The sequence below is a fragment of the Camponotus vicinus genome, unplaced genomic scaffold, assembly GCF_025532165.1.
Source record: "Camponotus vicinus isolate PSW18456_S1 unplaced genomic scaffold, iyCamVici1.0 SCAF_12, whole genome shotgun sequence".
Classification (NCBI taxonomy): Eukaryota; Metazoa; Arthropoda; class Insecta; order Hymenoptera; family Formicidae; genus Camponotus; species Camponotus vicinus.
In genome coordinates, this window is record NW_028141948.1 from 17,580,121 (window position 1) to 17,604,140 (window position 24,020).

The following is a 24,020-nucleotide window of genomic DNA, read 5'->3' on the forward strand; positions in this document are numbered from 1 at the left end:
TGATTCGCACAATGCAGAGAAATTTTTAATGCGGCATCAACAATTTTTCTAGAAACGACAAATTAGCTCTTTAGCTCAAATTAGGTCTTTAATCATCCGAAAATTGGAAAGCTTTTTCCGAAAATTAGAAAAGTTTAAATGATAAAATAAATTGATTTTCTCATAAGCTATTAATCCGATATCCAAGTGCGACACGCAAAGAAAGAGAAAGATTGCTAACAATTAATTAAATCTTACATAAATATTTATTCGAGAATAAATATACGGCACAAACCGCATCGCGCGAATAATATTTCAGCGAGAATAATAATGACGGTTTTTCTATCGATGTTCATTATCTAATAGGCCATGTGAATCAAAGAAGATACACACTATCATATCACCACCACTCGTCCCGTTCACAAAAGGTAGAGTCAGTGAGGGGTTGCAAGCTCATGCTTTGTAATCAGACCGATTAGTCTTCCTTTATTCACGCACACATACATACATACATGGTGAGCCGAATCCTTTAGGAGCTCGGTTACGGTTATATCCATGGCTCGACACTCTGTATACGCGATACTACCAAGTCACCTGGGATTACGCTCATGCTTCTCTCTTGACGTAATTCTCCCTACCATTAAGCCGTTTTAATTATTCACACGTAGTTTAGGTTAATAATAGGATACATTTGCTCGTATCGATATCCTGCAATCTACTTACGATCATCCAATTTATTAACCAGAAAAAGACATCGTTTTGCATTTTACGCGCGAAAATTAATGGAATATTTTAAAGTCTTTTATTCTTAAATGCAGACAGATCGATAAAGTATTAAATAACTTTATTATCGTTACAATTGCCCGTGTGAAAAAAAAAATTACAAAAATTGTTAAATATTCCGAATGGTTGAAGAATGTTTAGAGAAAAGTATACAATATTCGAGATTATCTCGTTTAGAAGGGACAAACAATTCGGAGAGCAATACAACGAACGGAATAGTAATAACCGGTTAATGGATACCGATTGGTTCCACAGTTCCACTAATTAATACGAGCAGAGGATTACGAGGATTACGGATAGCGACGGTCTATTCTGCCAACACAGAATCACTCTTCCATGCACGCAATATACATACAGCGGAAAATTTGCGTTGAATGAAACTTGAATTCGCCTTTTCTATCTTTGATACGCGTCGCGGTAAATATTTCTATGATAAAAAAAAACACATGTGCGACAGAGAGTGGAGTACGCGAAAAAAAAGAGTATTTCCCGCTCGTTCGGGAAAGGACAAGGCGAGCCCGTCAGGTTTCGCCGCTCGTCAGGTGGGTTGGAAAATAGAGCTTGCATTATTAACGGAACACTATGCCGGAATTCGAGGATCAGCGAGGCAGAAGAGAGGAGAAAAAGCGAGAGAGCGAGAGAGCGAGAGAGACAAAGAGAAAGAGAAACGAAACGAGCATGAAAAGGGAGGAAGAGCAACGGCACACAACGCGTTTCTCCTCGTCTGAGAGTGGACGAGAGTGGAAGCCATCCTCTTTTCCGTAGCCGATCCCACCCTGTCCAACGCGTACCGCCGCCCCCTATGGCCAGTCCTGAATTTCAACCCTTCTCCGACCTCCCTCGGCGGTGGTACCTCGCCACCGGTTTCATCAGCTCGCGATTAATTTTAATCTAAAACCACCCGCAAAGCCTCTGGCTCACCCCGCTCGCCTACCGAGGCTGAGGTCAACCCCTTTCGTCATCCCCTGGCGCCCTGTCCGCTTTCCCAGAGAGTGCTACATTGGTCCAAAGCTTTCAGCTACCTCCTGAGATCTTCGTCCGAGATTCGACCTACGTTTGTCGAAAAGTGAAATAGAAGGGAGAGCGTAACCTAATTTTTTCTCTGGTGAATTTCTTTGCCGAGATTTAATACGTAGTTTTAAATATATAAAAAAAATTAGAGTATGGAGAGTGAAAAATCATTAATATGAAAAGCAAATGATTTGTAGATATACTTAATGTCTAATGCGCCGGTGCAGCTTTTTTTCAATGTCGCGAGAATGAATCTTTGGCGAAACATTTAATTTGCGTATTATTCTTTTCCATTAACGTGATTTTATTGTGTCTTGCTCCGAAAAGAGATCCGGAAATGGTCGTCTCGAAACTTTCGGCCCTTCCGATGACACTCGTTGTCGCATCGCGGCATCGGACGCATCGCAACAACGTTTTATCATCGCTCGCGCGGCTCCTCAATTTTTCAATATTCCCCGTGCGCGACTTGGAGCGTAACCGGATTACGGCCCGAGAATGGCTCTTTCGGTACCGCGTCGTCGACAGGGGGTGGCGGCGGTGGCGGCAGTCCCCGAGAGAAAGAGAGAGAAGCGCGGCCCGATTAATATACATATCGCGCGAGCTCTCGGCTCGGCTTTCGATATTTCAGGGGGCATCAACGCGCGCTATCCGCGGGCGGGCTCCAGTCCCCGCTGGGCTTTGAATATCCACCAATTTCCTGCCGATATTTGTGTGACGAGAGCGCTTCAACCGGCCCGGCGCGTGAGTGCAATCGGTAATGCGAGGAGAGCGCTCTCGTTTTTGTCCTCTCGAGAATTTCTTCCTCGACCCCTCTCCTTGCCCTCATCCTCGTTCTCCTACTCCTCCTCGTGGAAAAACGCCCGTGGATAATCCCGCGCTCCTTCCCGCATCTCTCTGCACCGTGACGCCTTCTATTATGATTTTACTAATACGAAGTTTCTTGTACACGCTAAAGCATAAATTCTTTCTTCCCAATGGAGATTGTTCATTATGTCATTTTTAGATTTTTATAATAGTTGTATTCGCGCAAAAGAGCGTAGGAATTGTTAAATGTTGTCAAACGTCAGGATCAGATGTGACTATTATGTGTGAATATAAAATAATTTATATAATTTTTAAATTAGTAATGCAATTGAAAAATGGATACCTTATAAAAAGTGAATTAAAAATGTAATTTTTTTTCCATGCAAGTTTGTATTCTTGAGAAAAACAATTTTGAAAATTGAAAACTTAATAACATTTATGCTCTCTCTCTCTCTTCTTTAAAGCTTGAATAATTTTATCTTTTATCTCATATGTTGTTGAATTCGTATCGATAGTGACTACCAAATTATAAATGTATAACAACTTTTTTTACATTGAAAAATTAAAAGTGATATTTTTCACATGACTTTTTCAGTTATTTAAATAATTTTAAATTGCTTACTCTGAACATTCCTGTTTTATTCATATCTTGATAGTCGCTAGCATAATGAATTTGACGACACATGACACGTTTAGAAAAATTTTATTTTGCACTTTTAATCTATTTCTTTGTGAGAAATTATTTTTTTCTGATCGTATTATTGGTTTAGACGCATTCTCTATATTAAATGTCAAGATATTTTCTACTGTTTTCCACTGAATTTCTATAGTTATGCTGCGTTTTGTTACAGCAAACTCTTTAATTTATCAACAACGTCAACAGCAACAATATGGAAACGTCACGAGGGATCATCCCAGAGGTTCGTCACCATCGTCCAGTCGTCCGGCCAGCGCTTCTTCCTCAACTTCTCAATGGCACTCGACCTTTTCTGAAACTTTCCTACCGCGATCAGAAAACTGGAATTCTGACGTTTACGCGAAACGAAGCGCCACGCCGACTTGGACGGAATTGGGCACACAATTAGATCCCAGAAACTCGTCCTGGGAACGGCAGAATAGTTGTTATCAGAAGAAGGGTTCGCCAGTTTCAACCTGGAATCCGGATCACGTCAACAAGAGGCCGTCGTCGGCGACCGGCGTGCCCAGCTGGAGCGACGTAGCCGTCGGTTATCAGCAACAACGACGCGGCTCACTGCAATTGTGGCAATTTCTCGTAGCGTTGCTCGACGATCCTGCGAATGCACCTTGTATCGCGTGGACCGGGCGCGGGATGGAGTTTAAGTTGATCGAGCCGGAAGAGGTTTGTAGAAAGAAATAATCGAGAAATACCTTATATACTTATTTGTATATTTCTTCATTTTCCAATTTCTTAATTTCAAGTAACTAAATTTTCTAATTTTTAATTAAATATAACATTCAGATGAAAAAATATTCCGAGATTTTAATAGAAATTTCTCTTACTTTTTCTCGATAGGTCGCACGCAGGTGGGGCGTTCAGAAAAACAGACCGGCTATGAATTACGACAAGTTGAGTCGTTCGTTGAGATACTATTACGAGAAAGGCATAATGCAAAAAGTCGCCGGCGAGCGATACGTGTACAAATTTGTCTGCGATCCGGAAGCGCTCTTCAATATGGCGTACGGGACCGGCGCGTCCTCGGGGATTAGCGGAGAAGTTCCGAATAGTATGGTACGAAGTCACGCAACACCCGGGAAAGGGACGGGCGGGAACGAAGTTTCAGATCTGATGAAGCATTCTGCCGCGGGATATAGCGACGCGGTTTTCGCTATGTATTCAAATACCGCCGCAGGTCAGACACTAGCAGACAGTAGCAGACTTGATTAACTTGATTGTTATTTCTCGCATATTAAAATTTATAATATTCATATACATAACATGAATTGTTATATTTTATTTATAGTGTATGGACCTTCTGGGCTTCATCATTTGCACCAATATCTCGGCGGTAACGAGGGCTTCAAAACACCACCGAGTAGATATCATCCCCATTATTCCCATCAGTACGGTAGCAATCATCATCACCATCATCATCCGCCCCCGAGCTATACAGAGACTTTTCTAAACTACAGTCGGTTGTCGTCGCACGAGCCGGCTTTCGATTCGAAGGCGCAGGAAGCTCCACCGAGGGACTCGTATTCCCAGGAAACGGAGAGTACCGGCAGAGATCGGGAGGGTGCATCGATACCCTATGAAAGCGTGCAGAGATCTCAATTACCGGCTACAACCGCTTCCGCGCAGTCTTCGATACTAGACAGCACGGCGAGCTCGAAAATTGAACAAGCGCCGTACACGTGTCTTGGCGTCGGAAGCTGCGTCTGTTAAATAAATGTGATCGAATCTGTTGTTTGCATATTATTCAAAGGGACATCTCCCGTTGATCCCTATTTGACGTTCCTCGTGACGGAGCAAAGCTACGAATCGTCTGAACGTATATGTGTGGTAAATCTATCTTGTAAATATTACTTATTTTTACGCGCTGAATTATCATCGGAGATAGACTGATAAATCTGTTTTAATGCGAATTCCGATTTGCATCTAAGCGTTATCTCCGATCATTACTGTGCGCTGTTTTAGTAGTTTATCGCGGTTGTAATTTATTTTATAAATATAAAATAAATCTTTATCTCAATAGAACGATTATCAAATGGTTATATAAATTGCATGATTTATATTTTCTTTTTTTATTTACAGCTCAACATATATTAACAATTGATGGATTTCCATCAATTAGACTCGATAAATGTGACTTTGAAACGGCAAGAGTACTCAAAATATTGTTTCCTCGTGATGTCTAAAAATAAGAATTAATAAATAAAATTGTAGAAAACATAGATTTGCAACGACTGAAAATAACATCAAGTATTACAAAATAAAAATTCGTAATCTAGAAAAGTCAATAAATATTAGGTCATAGAATGGATCGTCCTCTTTTTGCGTTCTCGATGATGCGCATATGACGTAAATGCGCGATTAATCGTGTATTTCGGGCTCTGACACACGGATTGAACATGTTTATATCGACCTCTCGCTTTTCCTCGTTCACACCGTCGACCGTTCTCTTTCTTAGCACGCAACAAAGTTTCTCTGAATAAGTATAACCGATGACTTAAGCCGACTCGTCAACCTTGCGATTCAAAACCTACTAGAAACACTTTACGAATAGCAGCAGTAGTAACGGCAACCGAGATTCGTACGAGTGATACTGAAGACTGTCGGTGGCTAAAGTGCACAATTTGAGATAATACTGTGTGATTAATTTATGTAATTAGAGCATTCAAAAATTTGCATATCCGTAAGTATCTTTTTTAATTCTGTCAGCATTTTGTTAATTTTAATATAAATTTTAATTATATATTTTAATGTAATGTGATTGGTGAAATAATATTAAACACATGTGTCAAGAGTAGCATTCGAAATGAAATTCCCGGCTCGAAAAATTTCATGTAGCTAAAGTTTTAATAATGAATGTTAAATCAAATAATATACCAAAGAAAGTCGCACTAACTTTTGGTTAAGGTTGCCAAGTATAACGATTAAACCATCGCCGAGTAGGTATTGATCTTTTCCATGTAGCTTCCATAATTCCGAGGACTACGTCAACGATAAAACTGACATACGCGCTTCGCATTCTGATTGACTGTTTCTCCGCCTTCGAGCGCGTCGTCTCTTGATGATTGGCTGCGCCGCTTTGAATCGATTACTTCATGAACGTTGCCAATTTCCCGAAAACTTAACTGCCAAAATCAAATACTGCCAAACACGTAATTTATCATTTCCATATTATTGAATATCAATTGGTGATAATTGGAAGCGATTAATAGCATATAATCATGTTACTCAATAATTGATCGATTAATATTTATGTATAATCGTACATATGTTTGCGACATGTTTGTATCTTTTTCGTATGACGTTACATTAACTGAGAACTAAAATATAGCTAGAGATCATTTTTCCGCGTAGATGAAAATGGCACAGACGAAATCTGCCGAGCAGGAGGAAATAGCAGGAGCAATGGGTTTCAAGGATAAGCAGAAAGCGTTGGATACGCTAAAGGCGTTGGACGGCCGTGACATTAGTTATCAATATCACGTAATCACGAGCTTCATCAGTCGTACGAAAAGAACATTGCAGATCACTCGGGACGAAGAGAAACTGGCGAATCTGCGAGATTCCCTGAAAATCTTTGAAGATTGGCTGACGGATTACAAAGTGAATAATCGAGGAAAAGAGAATTTTGCATACTTGCCGATTGAAACAATCAAGATCTTTCGTGGTCTCGCAAAGAAGTACGATGTGTGGAACGACGACTTCTTCAGGTAAAAATCCAATAATCGTATTTTAATTTTTTTATGATAAAGACTCAAGATGATTCGATGAACTGATGTAGATTTTCATATTAGGGCCTACAAGGCTGAGAAGGGCGATTACAAGAGCCTACGGACGGCGAAAGTGCCTGGCGGAGACATCACGTGGGATATTGAAAGGAATAGGCGCTTAAAAGAGATTATCGGCAAGATCAAGAACGAGCACATCCAATGGTACGAGACGGATGCGGGAGATCTTCGGGGACTGCCGACGAAGGAGCACACGCGATGCATCGTATTCGCGTACAGTCCCGATCCTGCAAAGTTGAAGAAATTGGTGACTCAGGTACGTGAAAAATTTGGCGAGGATAGTAATGATACGGACATCGAGGAAGAACGGCGAGGCGCAAAGAGAACTCACGATGGTTCGTCGAGCAGCGATAGCGAGCCGGAAACAAAGTTTGCGAAACATTCATCGGAAGCTGAAGAGAATCAGCGGAACGAAAAATTAGAGAGCGTGTTAAGTTTCAAGGATAAGGAGAAAGCTTTGCAGAGCATCAAGTCCTTGGAAGGCAGGGACATATCGTATCAGTTCCATGCAATCAGCGGCTTGGTAAAGCGAGCCAGGAGAGTGATATCATGCACAAAGGATAAGCAAAAGATTAAGAATATGACGGAAGCCGTGGATGTCTTTGAGAACTGGATCACCGATTACAATGTAAACGGCCGATCAAAAGAGAACTTTAATTATCTAGCGATCGACATTGTGCGGGCCTTTAAACCTTTAGCCGAAAAATATGGCATCGATGATAACGGTTTCCTCGAGTGAGTCTCATTTTTTATCGATAAGAAAATTATAAAAGAAAAAGATATGAGAATTAAAATTTATCATCAAAATATTTCGTTTGCATTTGATTTTACAGAGTCTACGAAGAGGCAGACGGCGATTACAAGAAACTCAGATCTGTTAGAGTTCCGCATTCGAATATTACGTGGGATATAAAGAGAAACGAACACTTGCGAGAGTTGATGGATCGCATAAAAAAGAGCCACATCCAATGGTTTGACACGGATGCCAAATTCCGAGGTTTGCCCACTGTGGAGCACGTACGATGCATTATGTGGGGTTTCAGCTACGATGTCGCGAAACTGAAGAAGCTCTTGCCAACATTAAGCGAGAAACTTGAAGCCGCTGACTAATAATGTGGCTTGATAAATGTCAAATTGTTGGCTACATCGCCATCATATAAATATTAATATATTATATCAATATTATCTTATAATATGATTATTATCTTTTGTAGTCTGACAGTTTACATAACTTACATGTTTATATGAAAAAAGTCCATTCAAAAAACCCACATGTTACGCAGATAATTCGTAAGCAATTTATGTACATGTAATTTTGAAATAGCGCAACTACTTTGATTATTATTCATCGGCCATTTACCGACTGTATCTATCTTTATCCGCGCAGCCTTTTCGGTCATGTAACTTTATCACGACACGTGAGATGGCGCCGCGATCGACCGGCTAAAGGTTTTCGACCGCGACTCGATCGATAGTTTTCGTCAGTCACCTTTGAGAGTAGGGTGAGTCGCTGTTTCGGTTTTGAGGTTAGAGTAAGGTTAGTGACTCGTTGACATCGCGGCGACACGAACGCAGGCTGTGTGTTTTCAGTGCGCGAGAGAATCGCGAGGCATTGCTGAACTGGGTGCGGATCGAGCGAGCCCGGGACGTTATCGCGAGAAAAGCGAATCGCTCGAAACGACATCGCGCGATCCCGCATTGACGGGTCTGTTTATATCCCGCGCGCACAATCGGAGCCAGATCGCGGGTGGCATCCGCCGAGCGCGTCCAAAAATAGAACGGCGGCGGCGCCTATCGCGTCGACGAACAAATTCCATCCGCGCCGGCGAGGGTGAGAGAGGTGGGAGGGGAGTATCATCCTCGGAATTCCGGTGACGAGATACGCGTCGATGACACGAGGATGGACCGTGTGCCGCGATAACCGCCCCTTGTTCGATCATCGCGTACATACGAGTTGCGAGGAATGTTTCTCGCGACCAACGGATCTGTCGTCGACTCGAGTCTCGCGTGCCGTTGACACGCGCCGAGTCGCTGGACTCTGACTCCCACTCTCGTCGGGAAACGGGGTCAATCGGGGTTGCGGCAGCGAGGTGAGTGGAATCGAGATTCGTAGTAATTTGTCACTTTGTGACAGTTATTGAGATTTCATTGATAAGAAACTCGATTGGAGTTACTTTCCTACGTAATGTGGTAAATATTGAATAACGCCCTGTGACAGAATATAGCGATTTTTCTCTCATTCCAGAGACACGATAGAGGGCGAAGAAGAGTCGCGGTAGCGACTAGCGATCATGCCTCGACGTCTGTCGCGCGACCGGCACGCGTCGTCGCGTGTCGCGAGATAGACGCGCGTGGGCAGCGACAGCGGCGGCGGCGACGACGACATCGATCCCTTCGCGCGGGCGCGAATTAAGATTCGGCACGCAATTCGGCGGGCAATCGCGAGCAAATGAGGCGCGAGGCGAACGACGGCGGCTGCCACCGATCGGCGGGAATACCGATGACGACCGTTCGTTGCGAGACGGCCGAGCGCAACCTCCAGTGAGAAGATGTCGCAGACCGCGGATGCCGAAAGCGAGACGGGCTCCATTTGCGACGAGGAACGCATCCGGAAGCTGTTCCAGGCATGCGACGGCGACGGCGACGGATACATCGACAGGTGAGCCAAAAGAGAAAGATGCGATGTTTGCGAGGTAGAAACCGCGAATGAATCGATTCATCGATATATAAAAGCTACTTTCGATCCAAAATATTGAGACAAATAATGGTATGTAACGGTATATAATCCAGTCGAGTTGAATTTCTCCAAATACAAGTATGAATGTGTTAAATATGTGTTGAATTTCTCAATTCGGAACGCACGAATCTTGGCGCGGTTAGTAATAATTAATGACAGCTGATGTCGCGCGCGCGCGCGCGCGCAACGGAAAGACTTCTCGCGCGTTGACGTGACTACGGTTGTTGTTGGCGGTACATTTTAATAATTTCTTCAATTAATTAAGATCGTTTCTGTCTTTTTCTCTCTTTTTTCATCGTGAATGCGGCGAGAGATGGCCGACTCTCCCGGGAGAGACGGCCGGCTGGCTGGCGCGCGTGGCGTCTATTTCTTTTTATTCTGTAAACTTTTGCGAGTAAACTAAACTGTCGGGGTCGCGCCGCGGTAATAGAAGGCGAACGCGCATCCAATAATAAGTTTACGATAATTTACGACGACGAGCAGCTCTCGCGAGCGGTACTGTATTAACTGCGCAACTTTATCATCCTTTCCGTCTCGGACGATTTTTCTCGACGAAAAACATTTCCTCGGTATCAAATTATCGAGTAGCCGTCTATGTTTCGTGAAACTTGCAACTCGAGAAATGTCTTTTTATTCGACAAAATTATAACGCAACGAGAGTTACGAGATACCTCTTACTTTTTGTTTTCCGGTTCCGGTAAACGAGATTCTATCGAGGAACGTTTTGTTACGTTGTTTTACGTTCTATTTTGCTCCTGGCTCGCTATCGTTATCCGTGTCTCGATATGTTTCTCCCCCTTGGTTTCTCTTCTTTTTCCCCGACGAAGGGACTCGGCTTGGCGAGACCTCGATATTGCGTTCCTAGCACGACGCGTTGCGTTTCTTCTCTCGTGAACTCGCGCTGTCTTTTATTCCCTTCCGATGAAGCTTTAGGTGCACCTTTTATCGCGCTCGTCGAACATTACGGTCCATTTTGCTCCTCCCGCCCACCATAGTTCTTACGTAGCTCTCTGCCGCGGATAAACTTACGTGGGCACGGTCTCTGCGCGTATAATGTTTACACGGATTCCGCTCTACGTACGCTATAAGCTACGCAAACTATATTTATATGCGTGGAAGGCGGACGAGAGAACTCGCTTCTCTCTTTCATTTAATCGCGCCTTTTCCACATACCGATTCGTCAATCCGCAAATGAAAACTGATGACTTTTTAAATATCGCAAAAAGCTTTTAAAATTTAATTTAAAATTGATATTTTTTTTCATAGGGATTTTTTTCTAAGGGATAGAGTGGCGATAACTGTTGGTATTTTTCAAAGAGAAATCCATTTTAGCGATCTACCTAAGGATACAACATGCCGGATTCAGATGTAGATTTAACGTGACTCTGCGTCAGAAGTCAAAAGAGACTCGCGTTGGTTGTCCGTGTTCTTTTAGCGGATCGCGCGAGAGGATTCGTTTAAAGAAAATTGAATTAAGATGCGCGTCGCGAGAGAGAAGGATGACGGAGAGGGCGGAGAGGCAAAAGGAATGCCTACGCGGGCTTTAATCTCGCGAACGAGATTTATCGCCGGCGATCTAGTTTTACCGTGTGGTACGATAAAATGATCGGATCTTCCGAGAAATTACCGCGCCGTTGTTGGCACCGTTAACGAATCTCGCGCTCGATTGTCCCGAGATAAATCCTCGGCTTCGAGGTCGCGGGCAACATCTGCGCGATTGGAACGGGAATGATTTATAATTAACCGCCCGTCCCCTCCCCCTCCCCGCGCGATAATAATTGCCTTTACGTCGTTAATTATCGCCCTGGGGGGAGTAACATCGATTCGTTAACGAGCAATAATTTATTGCGGCGTCGAACGCGTCGTCGCCGCATGTTTTATGGCGATCATTCGACTCGCGCGCGCGATTTATTTATCTTTTCATATTTTATTCCCATCGGCTCAACGGAGAGAGAGAGCCATGCGATGCGCGTGTGGCGTCTAGTCTCGTATATAGATGCGTTTTGTAAACGACATTCATCGAGCGGCGGAGCTCGACGAGGGGGAGAGCGCGTTCTACAAACAAATTAAGAGAGTAAACCCGGCGGAACCGCAATTCCTCTCTCTTTCTCTCTTTCTCTCTCGCGAAAAGAAAGAGAAGGATGAAACAATATTTCCCGACTCGTTGGCATTCATTACGACGCGCTTTCGTAACCTCGTTATATCCTCGCTCGCCACTTTAGAATTTTGTCGCACGTGATGCACGACGTTTCTGGCGCACGTGCTTTACACGCAAAGTTTCGTTAGCTTTTTCTCCAAGCATATGTATGATATTTAGAGCGTTCCGATTTTACAACGAGATAATTTTTATCTTTATTTTATCTAAAAAAATATTTTCCTTTCTACGTAAATTTAGTTCTCTCGGAGGGAGAGATGAAATAACAAAACGCGCCATCATTGAAAGCCAAATCTTTACACTTGGAATTATCGGATTGACGTTAGGAACCTCGATGACCTGATTTTCTAGAATACAGCTTGGCGTTTCACGCAAGGCGACCGCGAAAAGAGATTGTGTGTTTCTCGGACTGATAACAAAAGGGAAAGGAAGGTCGATTTCGTCGATGCAGACCCTCGATGATATTCCGAGGGTTGGCCCCGAGCGAACGGAGGGCTGATTTCCCCTGCTCCCCTACCTCCCCTTCCGCGTTTTATGGCAAGTGAGTCACACTACAACCGCGATCGGGTTCTTTCGTCTTCTCTCCCTCTTCGTTTCGGTTATACGTGGTTATACGACTACTCCTTCGCGCGCAGCCTGCGTTTGCAGACTCGTTTATCGGCTTTTCTCTCTCGCCCCTTTCGTTTCTCTCTCCTCCCCCTCCTCCCCCGTCCTCCGATCATACCCTCCTTTATTGTCTCTGTTCCTCTTCTCCCCCGCGGCCCTTTCTACTATCGCGTAAAATACAATCGGTTCGCACGCGACGAATACGGGCTGCATCCACCCCCGTAATGCAACAGATTTCCGTGAACGAACGCGAACGTAGTAAACGTAAAATTTCGGTTATTTCGTTATGGAATATAATGCGAAGGAATAAAGAAGCGAGTTTTCCATCGTTGCTCCGGTAAAATTCGCGTGGTTCCGTTCCTCGATATCTTTTTTATCTTTCCACCGTCTTAGTTCCTCTCTGTCGACTATTCACTTTACGAATAAATTTCCGATGCCATATATTTCTTTTTTTATGAATAACAATTCTCTTCCTTCGAATAGCTCTTTTATCGCGAGAGGAATCTCCGGAGGCAAGTTTCACTCGATACGAATAATGAATCGATTCCAAAAAAGTTTGTGAAAATTTAATTGCGTCGTTTTACAGAATTCATGGGCGAGAACAAAAATATTAGCTTTGCAAAAAATTAATATCGTAAGTATACTACTACTGATGTTGAACTTGTCATTTCGAAATATTGTACGAAAATTAGACTCGATAAATGATTTATAACGGGATGTTTTCGCCGATGGACATTTTCGCGACAATTGCCAAATTTCCTTGACATCTAAGCCAACCGGATAAAAGATGCAACGGGTGACTTACCTGGATTTGTATGCGACATGGCAGGTAAATATAGCGGGAGGAAATTTTTGCGACAGTCTTTTCTGAAAGAAATATTGCGCTCGCTGGAATCGATATCTCGACTGAGGACTCCAAAAAAAGCTATTCTCGTTTACCCGTATCGTTTACTCGATTTACTTTACAGAAGGAGCAGAGACAAATCATATAAGAGAGAGCCGGAGGGGGACAACGATAAAGACGTTATTATATTAAAAAGTTAGCCAATATGTCACATCTATTTACAATTGTATTTTTCACTTTTTTGATTCTTTTTTTCCGTCCGTGCATCCTGCGTGAAAATTGATCGATCGTCAATCCTCGGATAGCGGCGCATTTTGCGGCGAAACCATTTCCACGGCCGGCCATTTTTACGCGCGATCCGCACTCGTAATTTCGTTACGCGCGGACAAGCTTGCTCTCGTAGCCTCGTTTATCTCGCCTCACGGTTCGACTCTGCCGCGATAAATCTCGAAATCGTCCCGACCAGTTATCGTTATTTACGCTTCTTCTGACCAGCAGGGGAGAATATATTTGCCGCCGTTGCACGGAAAATTTTCGTTTTGTCGACGCGTCATCGACGATTGTCTGTAGAATCTTTGCTTTTCTCACGCTTCTCCTTGAGGCTGAAGGCCTAAATGAAGGCTAAATGAAGATAATGTAGGAGAATTTTTACTTGCTAATTAATAGATTAATATGATACATAATTACGATAACGATCGTGGAAAATTTGTATGTGCGTAAAGTGACGAGAACATGTTTTTTTTTTTCAGTGACATTGCATCTCGTCATTTATGGATATTTTTTTTTCGAAATAAAAACTAACGGGCGCGACGGAGCAGACCTTCGTTAAACGTTAAAGTCTGAATATATTTTCGGAGCCACTATAAATTTGATGAATCCTGGCGATCGATACGCCAATATCATAGCTGGCGACGTCAAGGTCTCACATCTCTCGTCGCCGGTGTGAATTATTAACATCAGTCAAATTCCGAGAATTAATTGCATTATCGGTGATCGCGACGCTAAAATTGACGGCCGTAAACTTCTCTCTGGCGTGTGAGATCTCTGGATTCTTGCAAAATTCCATCATATAAGAAGATCGTATTTTTAACCACACGGTTTCAACCAGACGGTTTTAACCAGACGGTTTTAAAATCGACGACATGCGAAGGTCCGGTGTCGCGACAACCTCGTAATCGGAGTAACACGATTCCTCGCTAATTATCGCGAAATCTAAACCTCTCGAGGGACAGAGAGCGCTGACAAAGAGATGGTCGTTAAAAAGAGGAGATGGAGTGCTGCGGGCGGATTCGTTCAAGAGCGAGAAGAACCTCCCTTGTCGTTAAAAACCAGCGTTAGGTTCCTCTTTCCTCTTTCCCCTCTGCTGCTCCATCGCTTGCAGCTTTTCTTTTTCCGCATCTCTCTCTCTCTCTCCCTTTTTTTATCTTCTTTTTCTCGTTTTGTTTTTAATAGCGCCCGCGGGATGGTACTCGACGAGAGGCGAGAGCTCGCTTCTTTCCGAAAGGGCGGATTAGCCCTTTATAAGGTGGTATAAGGCTCTTTTTACAACAGACTTTGAGGGATCGCGCTGAGTCTCTCGATACGAAATACAGCGAGATACTCTTACAATGACATTGCGCTGTTCGATGCTAGTTTTTTTCACCGGTTTCTCTTCCGCTTGTTTCTCGTCGATATTATATGTCTTTTGTATCGTTTTTTTCGCGCGTTGTAAAAAAAACAATCATTTCTCTTCTTTGATATTCTTCTCGTCTATCTCTTTATTTTTAACTTTATTTCTATCAAGACTTTACTGTATAAATTCGAAAGACAAAATTTAATAATGGTACCATCCGTCTTTCTTCTTTTACGTAACTTCAATGTCGGAAGACTTGGATATAAAGGTTGCGAGAAGTCCTTTTTTCGGAGAAATGCCAAAGGGCGACACGATGTAATAGGAATCTAATCGCGATTCTCACGCACGTAGAAAGTTTTTTTCTGCAAATCTCACACAAGTCTCTGGAACAATGATCTCGTATCGGTACAATCAGGTTTGAGAAGTAACATTTTAACGTGGGAGAAAGATCTTGGCCATGGTATTGTGTAGCATAGGTTTCACATCTCTCAACAATGTATGTCACTTACTGGTCCGTTACGTATAGAGTATTGCGTGTCTGCTTTTTAAATCTAGCGTAGGACTCGTTTTCTCCGACAATACAGTCGCGAATCTCAAAACTGGATAATTTGGAATTCTTTGCGCAGAAAAGAGAATTTCTTTTCAATTCTTTATCAATTGCATTGAAATTCTATAGTGGAATGCTAACTTTACAAAGATGTATCATTCCTATATTTTCCGTCTCTTTGATATTTTTCTGAATTCTTTTGCTTGGTGCTTTTTCGGGTCAACTCTTTTTCTCTTTCTCTTTTTCTTTCTACATACATACGCACTGTTTCACGAGCTATGATTAAAAGTAGAGAGAGAAAGAGAGAGAGAATCCGCTGGATCAGAAAACGGGAAAGGACTGTAACGAGATCACCGCGTTACAGGTCGAGGCAAAATTGAGTTTTGATCCAATCGCGCGCGCCACGTCCAATATCGACACAAGCTCGTGTATTCCCTCGGAATTTTCTTCAAGGCCTGGAAAATCCTCTCGACGGCGTCCTCGGCTGATAATTTCAATCCATCCATCCGCGTCGCGCGCGAATCGCAGCTTTCACATTTTCCTCTCATCTCCGCTCCGTAATTTCCTTGGCGTTCCAAATATGGATACACAGGTACATGTATATACGTTTGATTCGGCAGCTTATTTCTCCAATTAACGAAACATTTAACGCAAAGAGAGAAAGATTAATCGCGCGAAAATTAATCCAATCGATTGAATCGTAAAATATATTAAAGGGAGACAGGGCAGGGCGCTTGCGTAACTCGAGGCCTCGCGTGGGTCCGCGTAATAATGCGAGCAGAAATTAAATAAGCCGTTAAATTCACTTTTCTCATCCAGCGAATAAATACACGGACGCCGATGATAAACCACGTATTACGACGTAATCGTTTCTCACGTGGCGGCACATTTATTGCACTCGCCATACAAGCGGCGTTCAAGTGCCGTTTAATTGCTGCCGTGTAAATACACGACTCGTGTGCGCCGTGTGCTTCGCGATCGGGTGTTTTACATTTATTTCCAGGTAACGCTCGAATAAATTAATACGTTATGCGTTGCGATAGAGAACAAAGACCGCGAGCTTTGAATAATTATTCGACACTCTCGACATTTTTCGATATTTCTTTCGTAATTATTAAACAAATATCTTTGCAAAATATTAAATAGAAAGGAAGAGAGGATTTAGTCATAAAAAATTGCAGTAAAGAGAAACGATGATAAATAATCAATTATATTTGTATTATATTTGCAGAAAAGCAAAGTTAAATTTATAGAGTCGTATAGATGGATGATTCAAGTAAAATATAAGATATTTATAAGTTCTCTCGTTGTTGCAATAATCGTTCATTTCAACAGTTTCTAGTCCAACAATTATTTTAAATAATGGCATATTAGAAGGAGTTCATTCATGTATAATTATAAGTAAAAATCAATTAAAAAGTAATGAAAAACGATAATGGAAATATATATCTTTAATTTTAGAAAAATTAGAAATAGAGAATGTGCGTGTACATGTCGAGAATAAATTTTAATTAAAAGATTGCAAGAAAAAACATAATAAAAAGACTAATAAAAAGCCTTAATAAAAAGACTGATGAAATATTTATAAGCTTTTCTCTCGCTGTCGCAATAATCGTCGCTCATTCCGACTAGCGAACAAACGGTTTCTTCATGGGAAAGGTGACCCGCGAAGAAACAGAAAGAGAGAGAAAGAGAGAAAAAGACAGAAAGAAAGAGCGACGCATATATATGCATTTAAAATAAACTCGCGTGTCTGGCGTTAAACCGCACGCGCGATGCTGCGAATGGAACGCAACTGGACGAGTGACATGCGGTGGGATTAAGTTGCATTTGTTTTTCACGCCGACAACGATATATGGACAGATTTTTCTTTCGCTTTGCCTCTCGAACCGCAGCGCGAAAGGCGTCTACTCGCAGTGACGTTCGACGCGTCGTCGGCATCGCGACGTCGCTCGCGCGATCCGTTTCGCAGACGTGATAATCTTCGTTAAGATTCTCTCCGCGTGATCTAATTAAATTTTAATAACTTGGGAATTGCTTATGGACGGAGCCATCTCTTCGCTCTCTCTCTCTCTCTAATAATTATAAAAAGTTGATGATTTAATTTTAAGTAACGCTTAGTTTTGAAAAGTGCTGATTAAACTTTATCACGAGAGGGAGAAATTTTCCATTTTTATTTTTTTAGATTGTATATTTTAAATATCTTCTAGAAGATCCATAAAAATTGTATATTCTTTGATTAGAAGTCTAATAGAGGTATACTTATTGCGTCTTACGATGATGTAAAAGTTGTTTGAAATTGCGACATGACTGACAAGAAAATGATTAAATCGATAATGCGGAGTAAAATATTTTTATTTTTATTTCTGCTTTCAAGAAAAATATGACTAATGATTGCAAAATTGATACGAGAGAATCTTTGACTCTTTTTATACTTGTATATTCTGTATGTCTCGTCATTTAGCTCGCTTGCTCATCATAAACGAAGAGTCTATCGCAAAGTGAATTTGAAGCGAACGGTCGTGGCGTTAACTCAAAGTAAATTTGAAGCGAATGGTTGTCGGTGGCGCGTGCAAGAAAAACGACGAAGGGTGAAGAACAAGGCAAGATGCAGTCGCTCAAACCTTGGGAAACTAGAACTGTGGAGAGACTGTCCCGACATAGACACGGACATCGCGGAGTGTTTCTACGACGGTACTATACGAGAGTATAATCCTAAAATCGTGCTCTCTGTCTCTTCATCTATTAATAAACGCAACCGGCGCAGAATTATTTCGCGACGAGCGTCTTAAAAAATCTCGTCGCGTCAAAAATCACGATAAGAATTAATTTGTTTAGAAAACATTAGGATCTTTATTTAACAATGTGACAAAGTCAATTGTTCGATCGACTAAATATTCTATCGATATTAACTTTGAAATCTTTATTTAGTTCAGATTTCGTATCTCTCTCTCTTTTTTAAAAATATACAATATTATTTACCTAGTCTAATATAAATGTTAACAATTTATGAGTTTTAGAAACTTTTTTTGAAAAATATTAAAATTTATCTTTTTGGCGTTTTACATATGCTTTTATAAACATTCAAACATTCAAAGTATATCAGAATTTGTTAATCTTGGATATTGAGTTTTTTTTTAATTCAATATTAGCCTCTACTAGCGTATTCAAAAATGAAAATGTAGGGCCAAAAGGACTAATTTCTAATATTTATAAAAAAGAGATTCTAAAAATCATCAATTTTTTATACTGCTGGAGTAACTGGACTTTCTTGGAAAGGATTGTAAAACGAATATATAACTATAATCTAACTTTAATGAAAATTAACTATTCGGTCGATAAAACTCGCTGACATAATCGTGCGCATCAATTGCGTGAAACGCTCGAGTACAACGCTCGCAAGTATCAATTAAATTTCCGATGCAGCCTCCGTTGCAGGACGAAGCGTTTATATAGCCGGAAGCGAGCTTGCGCCGACGACGATGCTATATACGTAATCCATTAATATCGCACGCGATGGACGTCGCGGTGGCGTGCGAGGAGGGAACGTAATTAATGCGTGACGTTTAATTCTCGATGGTCGTCCCTAAACCGGCGACGCCATTGTTTCGATGAGAATGATAGAGATGGATACCTCGGGCTCCTGACCTCAGAATTGGCCCCGATATAATTGACGTTTCACGAATGTACATGTATGCTATTTGTAAAAAAGAGAGGAAATTGATGGAAATTAGGTATATTGTGTAGATGATCCTCTGTAAAAGAAATTAATTTAAAATGCGTTGGCATAAAAACATATTTGAAATATACTCAAAGTCTTTTAATTCATTTATAATAATATTCGACACTCGATAAATATCAATATCAATTATTATCTTCTTATTGTTAGTCTCGAAATTATAGTAACAAAATATCTACCTTCTGAAAAAACGTGGAAAACTTGAAATTCTCAGATTTCTTGTGTATTTGAAAAAATTGGGGGCCATTCTCATTTTATTAAGAATCAGGAAATTTAAAAAAAAATTTCCTTTGATAATTTTGTTCTTTTATTGTAAATTGTAAAATCCACCGATAAACAAAATTGATATGTATTTAAAATATAATTATACATCTATTTCTTTATACATTCAATGTTTTAACAAAATATTGAATATGCAGCACATATTCTTTATTATATTGTGTTTTTTAAAACTCAAGTGGCTCTGTTTTTCCTTTATTATACGAGTGCAAAGCATTAGAAACCGCATGTGACAAAAAGTTGCGCCACAAAAATCTTTAAATTATTCTCTTTACCTGGAATTTTGAATAAAAATACCTGAAAGATGAGAGAATTATTTACAAGATTTGAGTGGACACTGAATAAATAATTGGCGATCTTGTAATTTTCCAAATGGCGGGAATCGGCTGCAATTTTTACGTCTAGACGCGCGAAGAACGAAATCACGAGGCCGGCTGGTTTAACGATTTTCCGGGGATATCTCACCGTGACGGCAGACGGCTCTGTAACTGATGAATCTTTAATTTTGTCCCGTCGACCTAGCGCCACTGGATGGCAACAGAACGACCCGCCGCGGATTCGGCTCGCGTGACGCGAATCGCGCCTCTCCTCGCTGCTCCACGTTGCTCCTGGCTGCGTCGCGACGCGACGCGACCGATAATCAAGAGTGACGGGCCTGCTCTCGTCCTTCCAGTCGGTTAGATAATTATTTTGAGCAACGTAACCGTAATGGACGGAGGAGCGATCGCGCGGATGATATGACAAGCGCCAGCGGCCGTCCCTTTTAATTACATAAATCTCGACGGTATCGTTAAAACGAGAGAGCGCCTTAGAGAACGCTCCTCGGGACAGAGCGGTCTCGTCGTAGATCCGTTTGCTGTGTACACGTCGGACGATCGGATGATGGTGGCCCGCGTTGCGAGAGGTGCATCGCACCTACATAATGGATTATATATTAATAAAATATATACTCTCCCTCGGGTAGATCCGTTATATGCATCCTACCGATACGAGACAATTGTATACACGGCGAACGCTGCGATGCCTTTCCACTTTTAACTGTTTCGTGCCTCATCTTCCCGCGCCATACCTCGGTTTGACGTATGAATTATTCACGAGATGAATTATTCATTAGGAAGAGAGTACTTAGTCTTCGTAATACACATTTCGCTCAACATGCGACGGTTTGTTATTTGCGATTCGCGTTAAACGGTCGAAACTCCGCGCGATCACGCCAGCCATAAAGAATTTCTCTAAACGTCTTCGACGTACTTTTGGTGAAACGTAATGTCATACGGTGGTTCATTTTTTATTCGATAATCAAGCTCTATTCTTGATGCATTTTATAACTCGCGCCTCCGACAAAATATTCTTAATGACCCTATCTCGTGAACTTTCAGCCAGGACCTATTGACGGTATGCCGGGAATTGAACCTCGAGAATTCGGTGGAGGAATTGATGAGGGAATTGGGCGCGGACGAGCAGGGTCGCATTTCCTATCAAGAGTTCCTTAGACGACGTCTGGCCCTAAGACCGGAAATCGAGGCGCTCCGGACCGGCAAACGGCGGAGTAGTCCGCATCACACGCCGGAATACCTGCCCACCAGCAGCGACAACAGTCTCGGTAAGAATTACGTATCGTTGGAACTTGCGCGACCTTCCAGTTTGCGATAATAAATCTCTCGGCGCGCGCGGAGAACGGAAATTTCGCGAAAAGTAACAAGTACCATTTATATCCTCGCTCTCGCTGACTCTGGGAATATAAATGTCACGTTCGCTTATCAAAATATACAAAGTGTATATACCGTGGAATATTCCGTAACGGATATTATTACGCAAACTATATCTCGCGTGTCAGGGTGCATGAGCAAGCTATTTGCTCGAGATTGATGATCGATGGAACAATGAATGCGGGATGATCGCGAAAACACAGCGTAGCATTTGTAATATTCCGATCGCGTGTAAGCGAATAGGATATCGCGAGATCGATGAATGAATTGGAAATGGCAACCTGAGATATTGCGCCAGGCGTTTCCATTTCTCGCGTACAATCGCCGTCGCCGGCAGACGTAAATTCTCGTTACGCGTGACTCGAGAAGAAGGAAATGAAATGTCTGATTGTTTTGTTTTATCGATGAAAATTTTTGGCACTGTTGGAGATAAATTATAGAGACCTTGGGCATTTCTTCCTTTTCTTTATTTATCGTCAAAGATTTCAAAGGAACGCATTCGTTTAGTCACTTTGATCGTGTTTGCTCATATTTCTCGACGCTAAATGAAAGACTTTGCCGTACCGATATGCGCGTAATTTCTATTTCAGGAACCGTGTCGGGACGACATGAAAGTTGGGAATTTGACAGCGGTGCTCGTGATTTGTCGCCGGAACCTCATAGCCTTCAGAAGCTGGTGGAGGCGGCCGCCGGTGGAACCGGAAATATGCTGGATCTCGCGAATAAGGTAATCATTTCGCGATGATTTATCTCTATTGGGACGACTGCCGATATTTGTATCTTTGGTAGTCCTCTCTCGTAAATTCATTCGCATATGTATATATTTTGTACGGCTGTCGGTTAATCTCTTGACACCTATATCTCTTGTTTATTCGAAACTGATGGAGTTTATTATGTTTGCGCGTATCGACGCGGAAAAAATTTACGAAACGAGATTGCGTTTTGTTTACGCAACGCGTAGTAAATGACGCGAAGCTGAAAAAGGAAAGAGGAAAGAGAAGATCGCTGAGAGAAGTGCCGGCAATATTTGAAGATATTCGAATCTGGAAAAAATTGTATATCGAGCGATAAAACTTTGAGATTTTCCCCGCTTGTTGATGCAATATTCGCGTTGATGAAAAGTCAACGAGACGCGCAATTATCCAAGGCAAATTGTCTTTGCATGCCGATAATCCTCGTGCTAGAGCGCACGTTTGCTTAACTCCTCCATCTTTCGCGGCTCTTCATCATTTCCCTCTTCGTATCTCAGGGTTCGCGCCTGAGAATTTCTTTGTCAGCCGCAATTAACCACCGATACCACCGAGGCGTGGTATGCCATCGAGGAAGATGGCAAGACGTGCAATTTCTGCGCGTTTTTTGCTTTCCTCGTCCGATCGGCAGATTCGGTATCGAATTACGAGGTGTAAATTAATGCCATACGTCTCACTTATGTATATGTTCTCTTTTTAAATTTATCGTGTTATAGTGTATAATCGATTGATTTTAAAAGGCTTTTAAAGCCTCGTATTAACACCAATTATTTGCGAAAAATTTACAATTATTTCGTAATCAAGCAAATATTAACTTTGCAATGGAATAATTAAATCTCGATCGAATTTTTGCGTTTATATTCAAGACGCACATTTTTTATAATATATTTTCTTTGCGAACTGTCACTTTCCAATTGCTATGACGACGAAATTTCCATTTCTCGAGAGCGTTTCATGGATGATTCGCGATCGAATCGCGAACTTCCAGTCTCGTTTTAAGAGCTACGTCAGAGAAAAAAAAGAAATACATTTGCTGATCGAATCCCGAAGTTATCGCGATTTTTCGCGAGAGAACCTTCATTTTTTCTAAGAACGGGAACAGGAGAACCGAGGGAGGAAAAAGAAACGCGCGCATCGTGTTTATTGCCTACAAATAATCATTATTACACTCTGCATTACGGCATCGGAAAAGCGAGAAGAAGCTGCAGTAGATTTTGACCGTTCTTGAGAATATTGAACTGTGCGCAAAGAAAGCGCAAGAACTTGTTAAAGGAATTTATTAGAATGCTATTTACGGAGCGGGTATATAGAGAGAAAAATATAACGATGTATAACTCTTTCTACGTATTTAGATGAAATGAATATTTTATTCAACGCGCACGCATTTGGATTTTGAAAAAATTTGGCCGGACAACTCGTCGCGGTTGATATTTTTTCTTTAGAGGAGGTTTTCGCGATGCCTCATGGTAGATATCCGTTTTCCAGGAAAACGCAAGTACTCGTACGATGCGCCTTAGGCCGTATTCAGATTCGGCTATGCAGGGAGCAGTTTTCGCATGCAACGGGAATTTCCATAGAAATGGGGTAGAGAAGTCAGAAAGAAAGAGAGAGAGAGAGAGACAGAGAAATATATATCGAACTAAATATAATACCGACGGTAACTCCCTTTATTACTCCCGCATGGAAATTGTTGGAGATGACTTATCGCGCGACGGGACGATACTCTAACATTAGATATTTGGATACGTACAAGATTAATTCGTATTTACCGAGCTGTGAGATGCTTGATAGAGATTCAGACTGTACTTTGTGGAAAAGTGCAGATTGCCCTAGACGTTTGCAAGATGTCTCGTATGCGTGAGTTATCATTATGATTCAAAGGATTATCTCCTTTATCTCTCTTTTTCTCTCTCTCTCTCTCTCACTGTTAATAAAGTAAGAGTAAAGTGCTACTAGAATCAAATGAAATAAAGTAAGAGCGACACGC

The 24,020-nt window shown here is 41.8% G+C and overlaps 3 protein-coding genes across 11 annotated transcripts in view; all 3 read left to right on the forward strand.

Moving 5' to 3' along the window:
• Ets96b (ETS variant transcription factor Ets96B) overlaps window positions 1-5,586 on the forward strand; it is a 49,530-nt gene extending 43,944 nt beyond the window's left edge. For 2 of the 4 annotated variants that reach the window (XR_014436098.1, XR_014436096.1), the window contains exons 7-10: window positions 3,429-3,937; window positions 4,112-4,448; window positions 4,560-5,098; window positions 5,351-5,586. Coding sequence is in view for 1 of the 4 variants with exons in the window: in XM_083084915.1 (XP_082941041.1) it covers window positions 3,429-3,937; window positions 4,112-4,448; window positions 4,560-4,981 (1,268 nt within the window). In the remaining 3 variants the exon portion in view is untranslated. Of the gene's footprint in view, window positions 1-3,428; window positions 3,938-4,111; window positions 4,449-4,559; window positions 5,294-5,350 lie in introns of those variants that run through there. The other 2 variants (XR_014436097.1, XM_083084915.1) reach the window with 2 other exon arrangements.
• A 189-nt stretch (window positions 5,587-5,775) lies between these two features.
• Ude (Uracil-DNA degrading factor) lies at window positions 5,776-8,400 on the forward strand. 3 transcript variants are annotated; one of them, XM_083084916.1, is made up of 4 exons: window positions 5,776-5,951; window positions 6,623-6,978; window positions 7,063-7,791; window positions 7,890-8,400. In XM_083084916.1, exons 2-4 carry the CDS (start codon window positions 6,623-6,625, stop codon window positions 8,164-8,166), a joined length of 1,362 nt encoding a protein of 453 aa, XP_082941042.1. In that variant the 5' UTR covers window positions 5,776-5,951; the 3' UTR covers window positions 8,167-8,400. The 3 variants fall into 3 exon arrangements, with proteins under 3 accessions (XP_082941042.1, XP_082941044.1, XP_082941043.1); XM_083084918.1 differs by lacking the exon at window positions 5,776-5,951 and adding an exon at window positions 6,147-6,420; XM_083084917.1 differs by lacking the exon at window positions 5,776-5,951 and adding an exon at window positions 6,414-6,549.
• A 112-nt stretch (window positions 8,401-8,512) lies between these two features.
• LOC145963200 (colorectal mutant cancer protein) overlaps window positions 8,513-24,020 on the forward strand; it is a 39,004-nt gene continuing 23,496 nt past the window's right edge. For 3 of the 4 annotated variants that reach the window (XM_083084907.1, XM_083084903.1, XM_083084904.1), the window contains exons 1-4: window positions 8,513-9,146; window positions 9,302-9,715; window positions 20,955-21,178; window positions 21,875-22,011. In XM_083084907.1, the coding sequence (XP_082941033.1) occupies window positions 9,606-9,715; window positions 20,955-21,178; window positions 21,875-22,011 (471 nt within the window). In that variant the 5' untranslated portion in view covers window positions 8,513-9,146; window positions 9,302-9,605. Of the gene's footprint in view, window positions 9,147-9,301; window positions 9,716-18,021; window positions 18,252-20,954; window positions 21,179-21,874; window positions 22,012-24,020 lie in introns of all 4 variants that reach the window. The other variant, XM_083084905.1, reaches the window with a different exon arrangement.

What these genes read in the sequence shown, in the direction of transcription:
- Ude (XM_083084916.1), top strand. Translation starts at nt 6,623, where the DNA reads ATGAAAATGGCACAGACGAAATCTGCCGAGCAGGAGGAAATAGCAGGA. An exon ending in TGGAACGACGACTTCTTCAG is followed by an intron (nt 6,979 to 7,062) that starts GTAAAAATCCAA and finishes TTTTCATATTAG; the next exon opens with GGCCTACAAGGCTGAGAAGG. An exon ending in GATGATAACGGTTTCCTCGA is followed by an intron (nt 7,792 to 7,889) that starts GTGAGTCTCATT and finishes TTGATTTTACAG; the next exon opens with AGTCTACGAAGAGGCAGACG.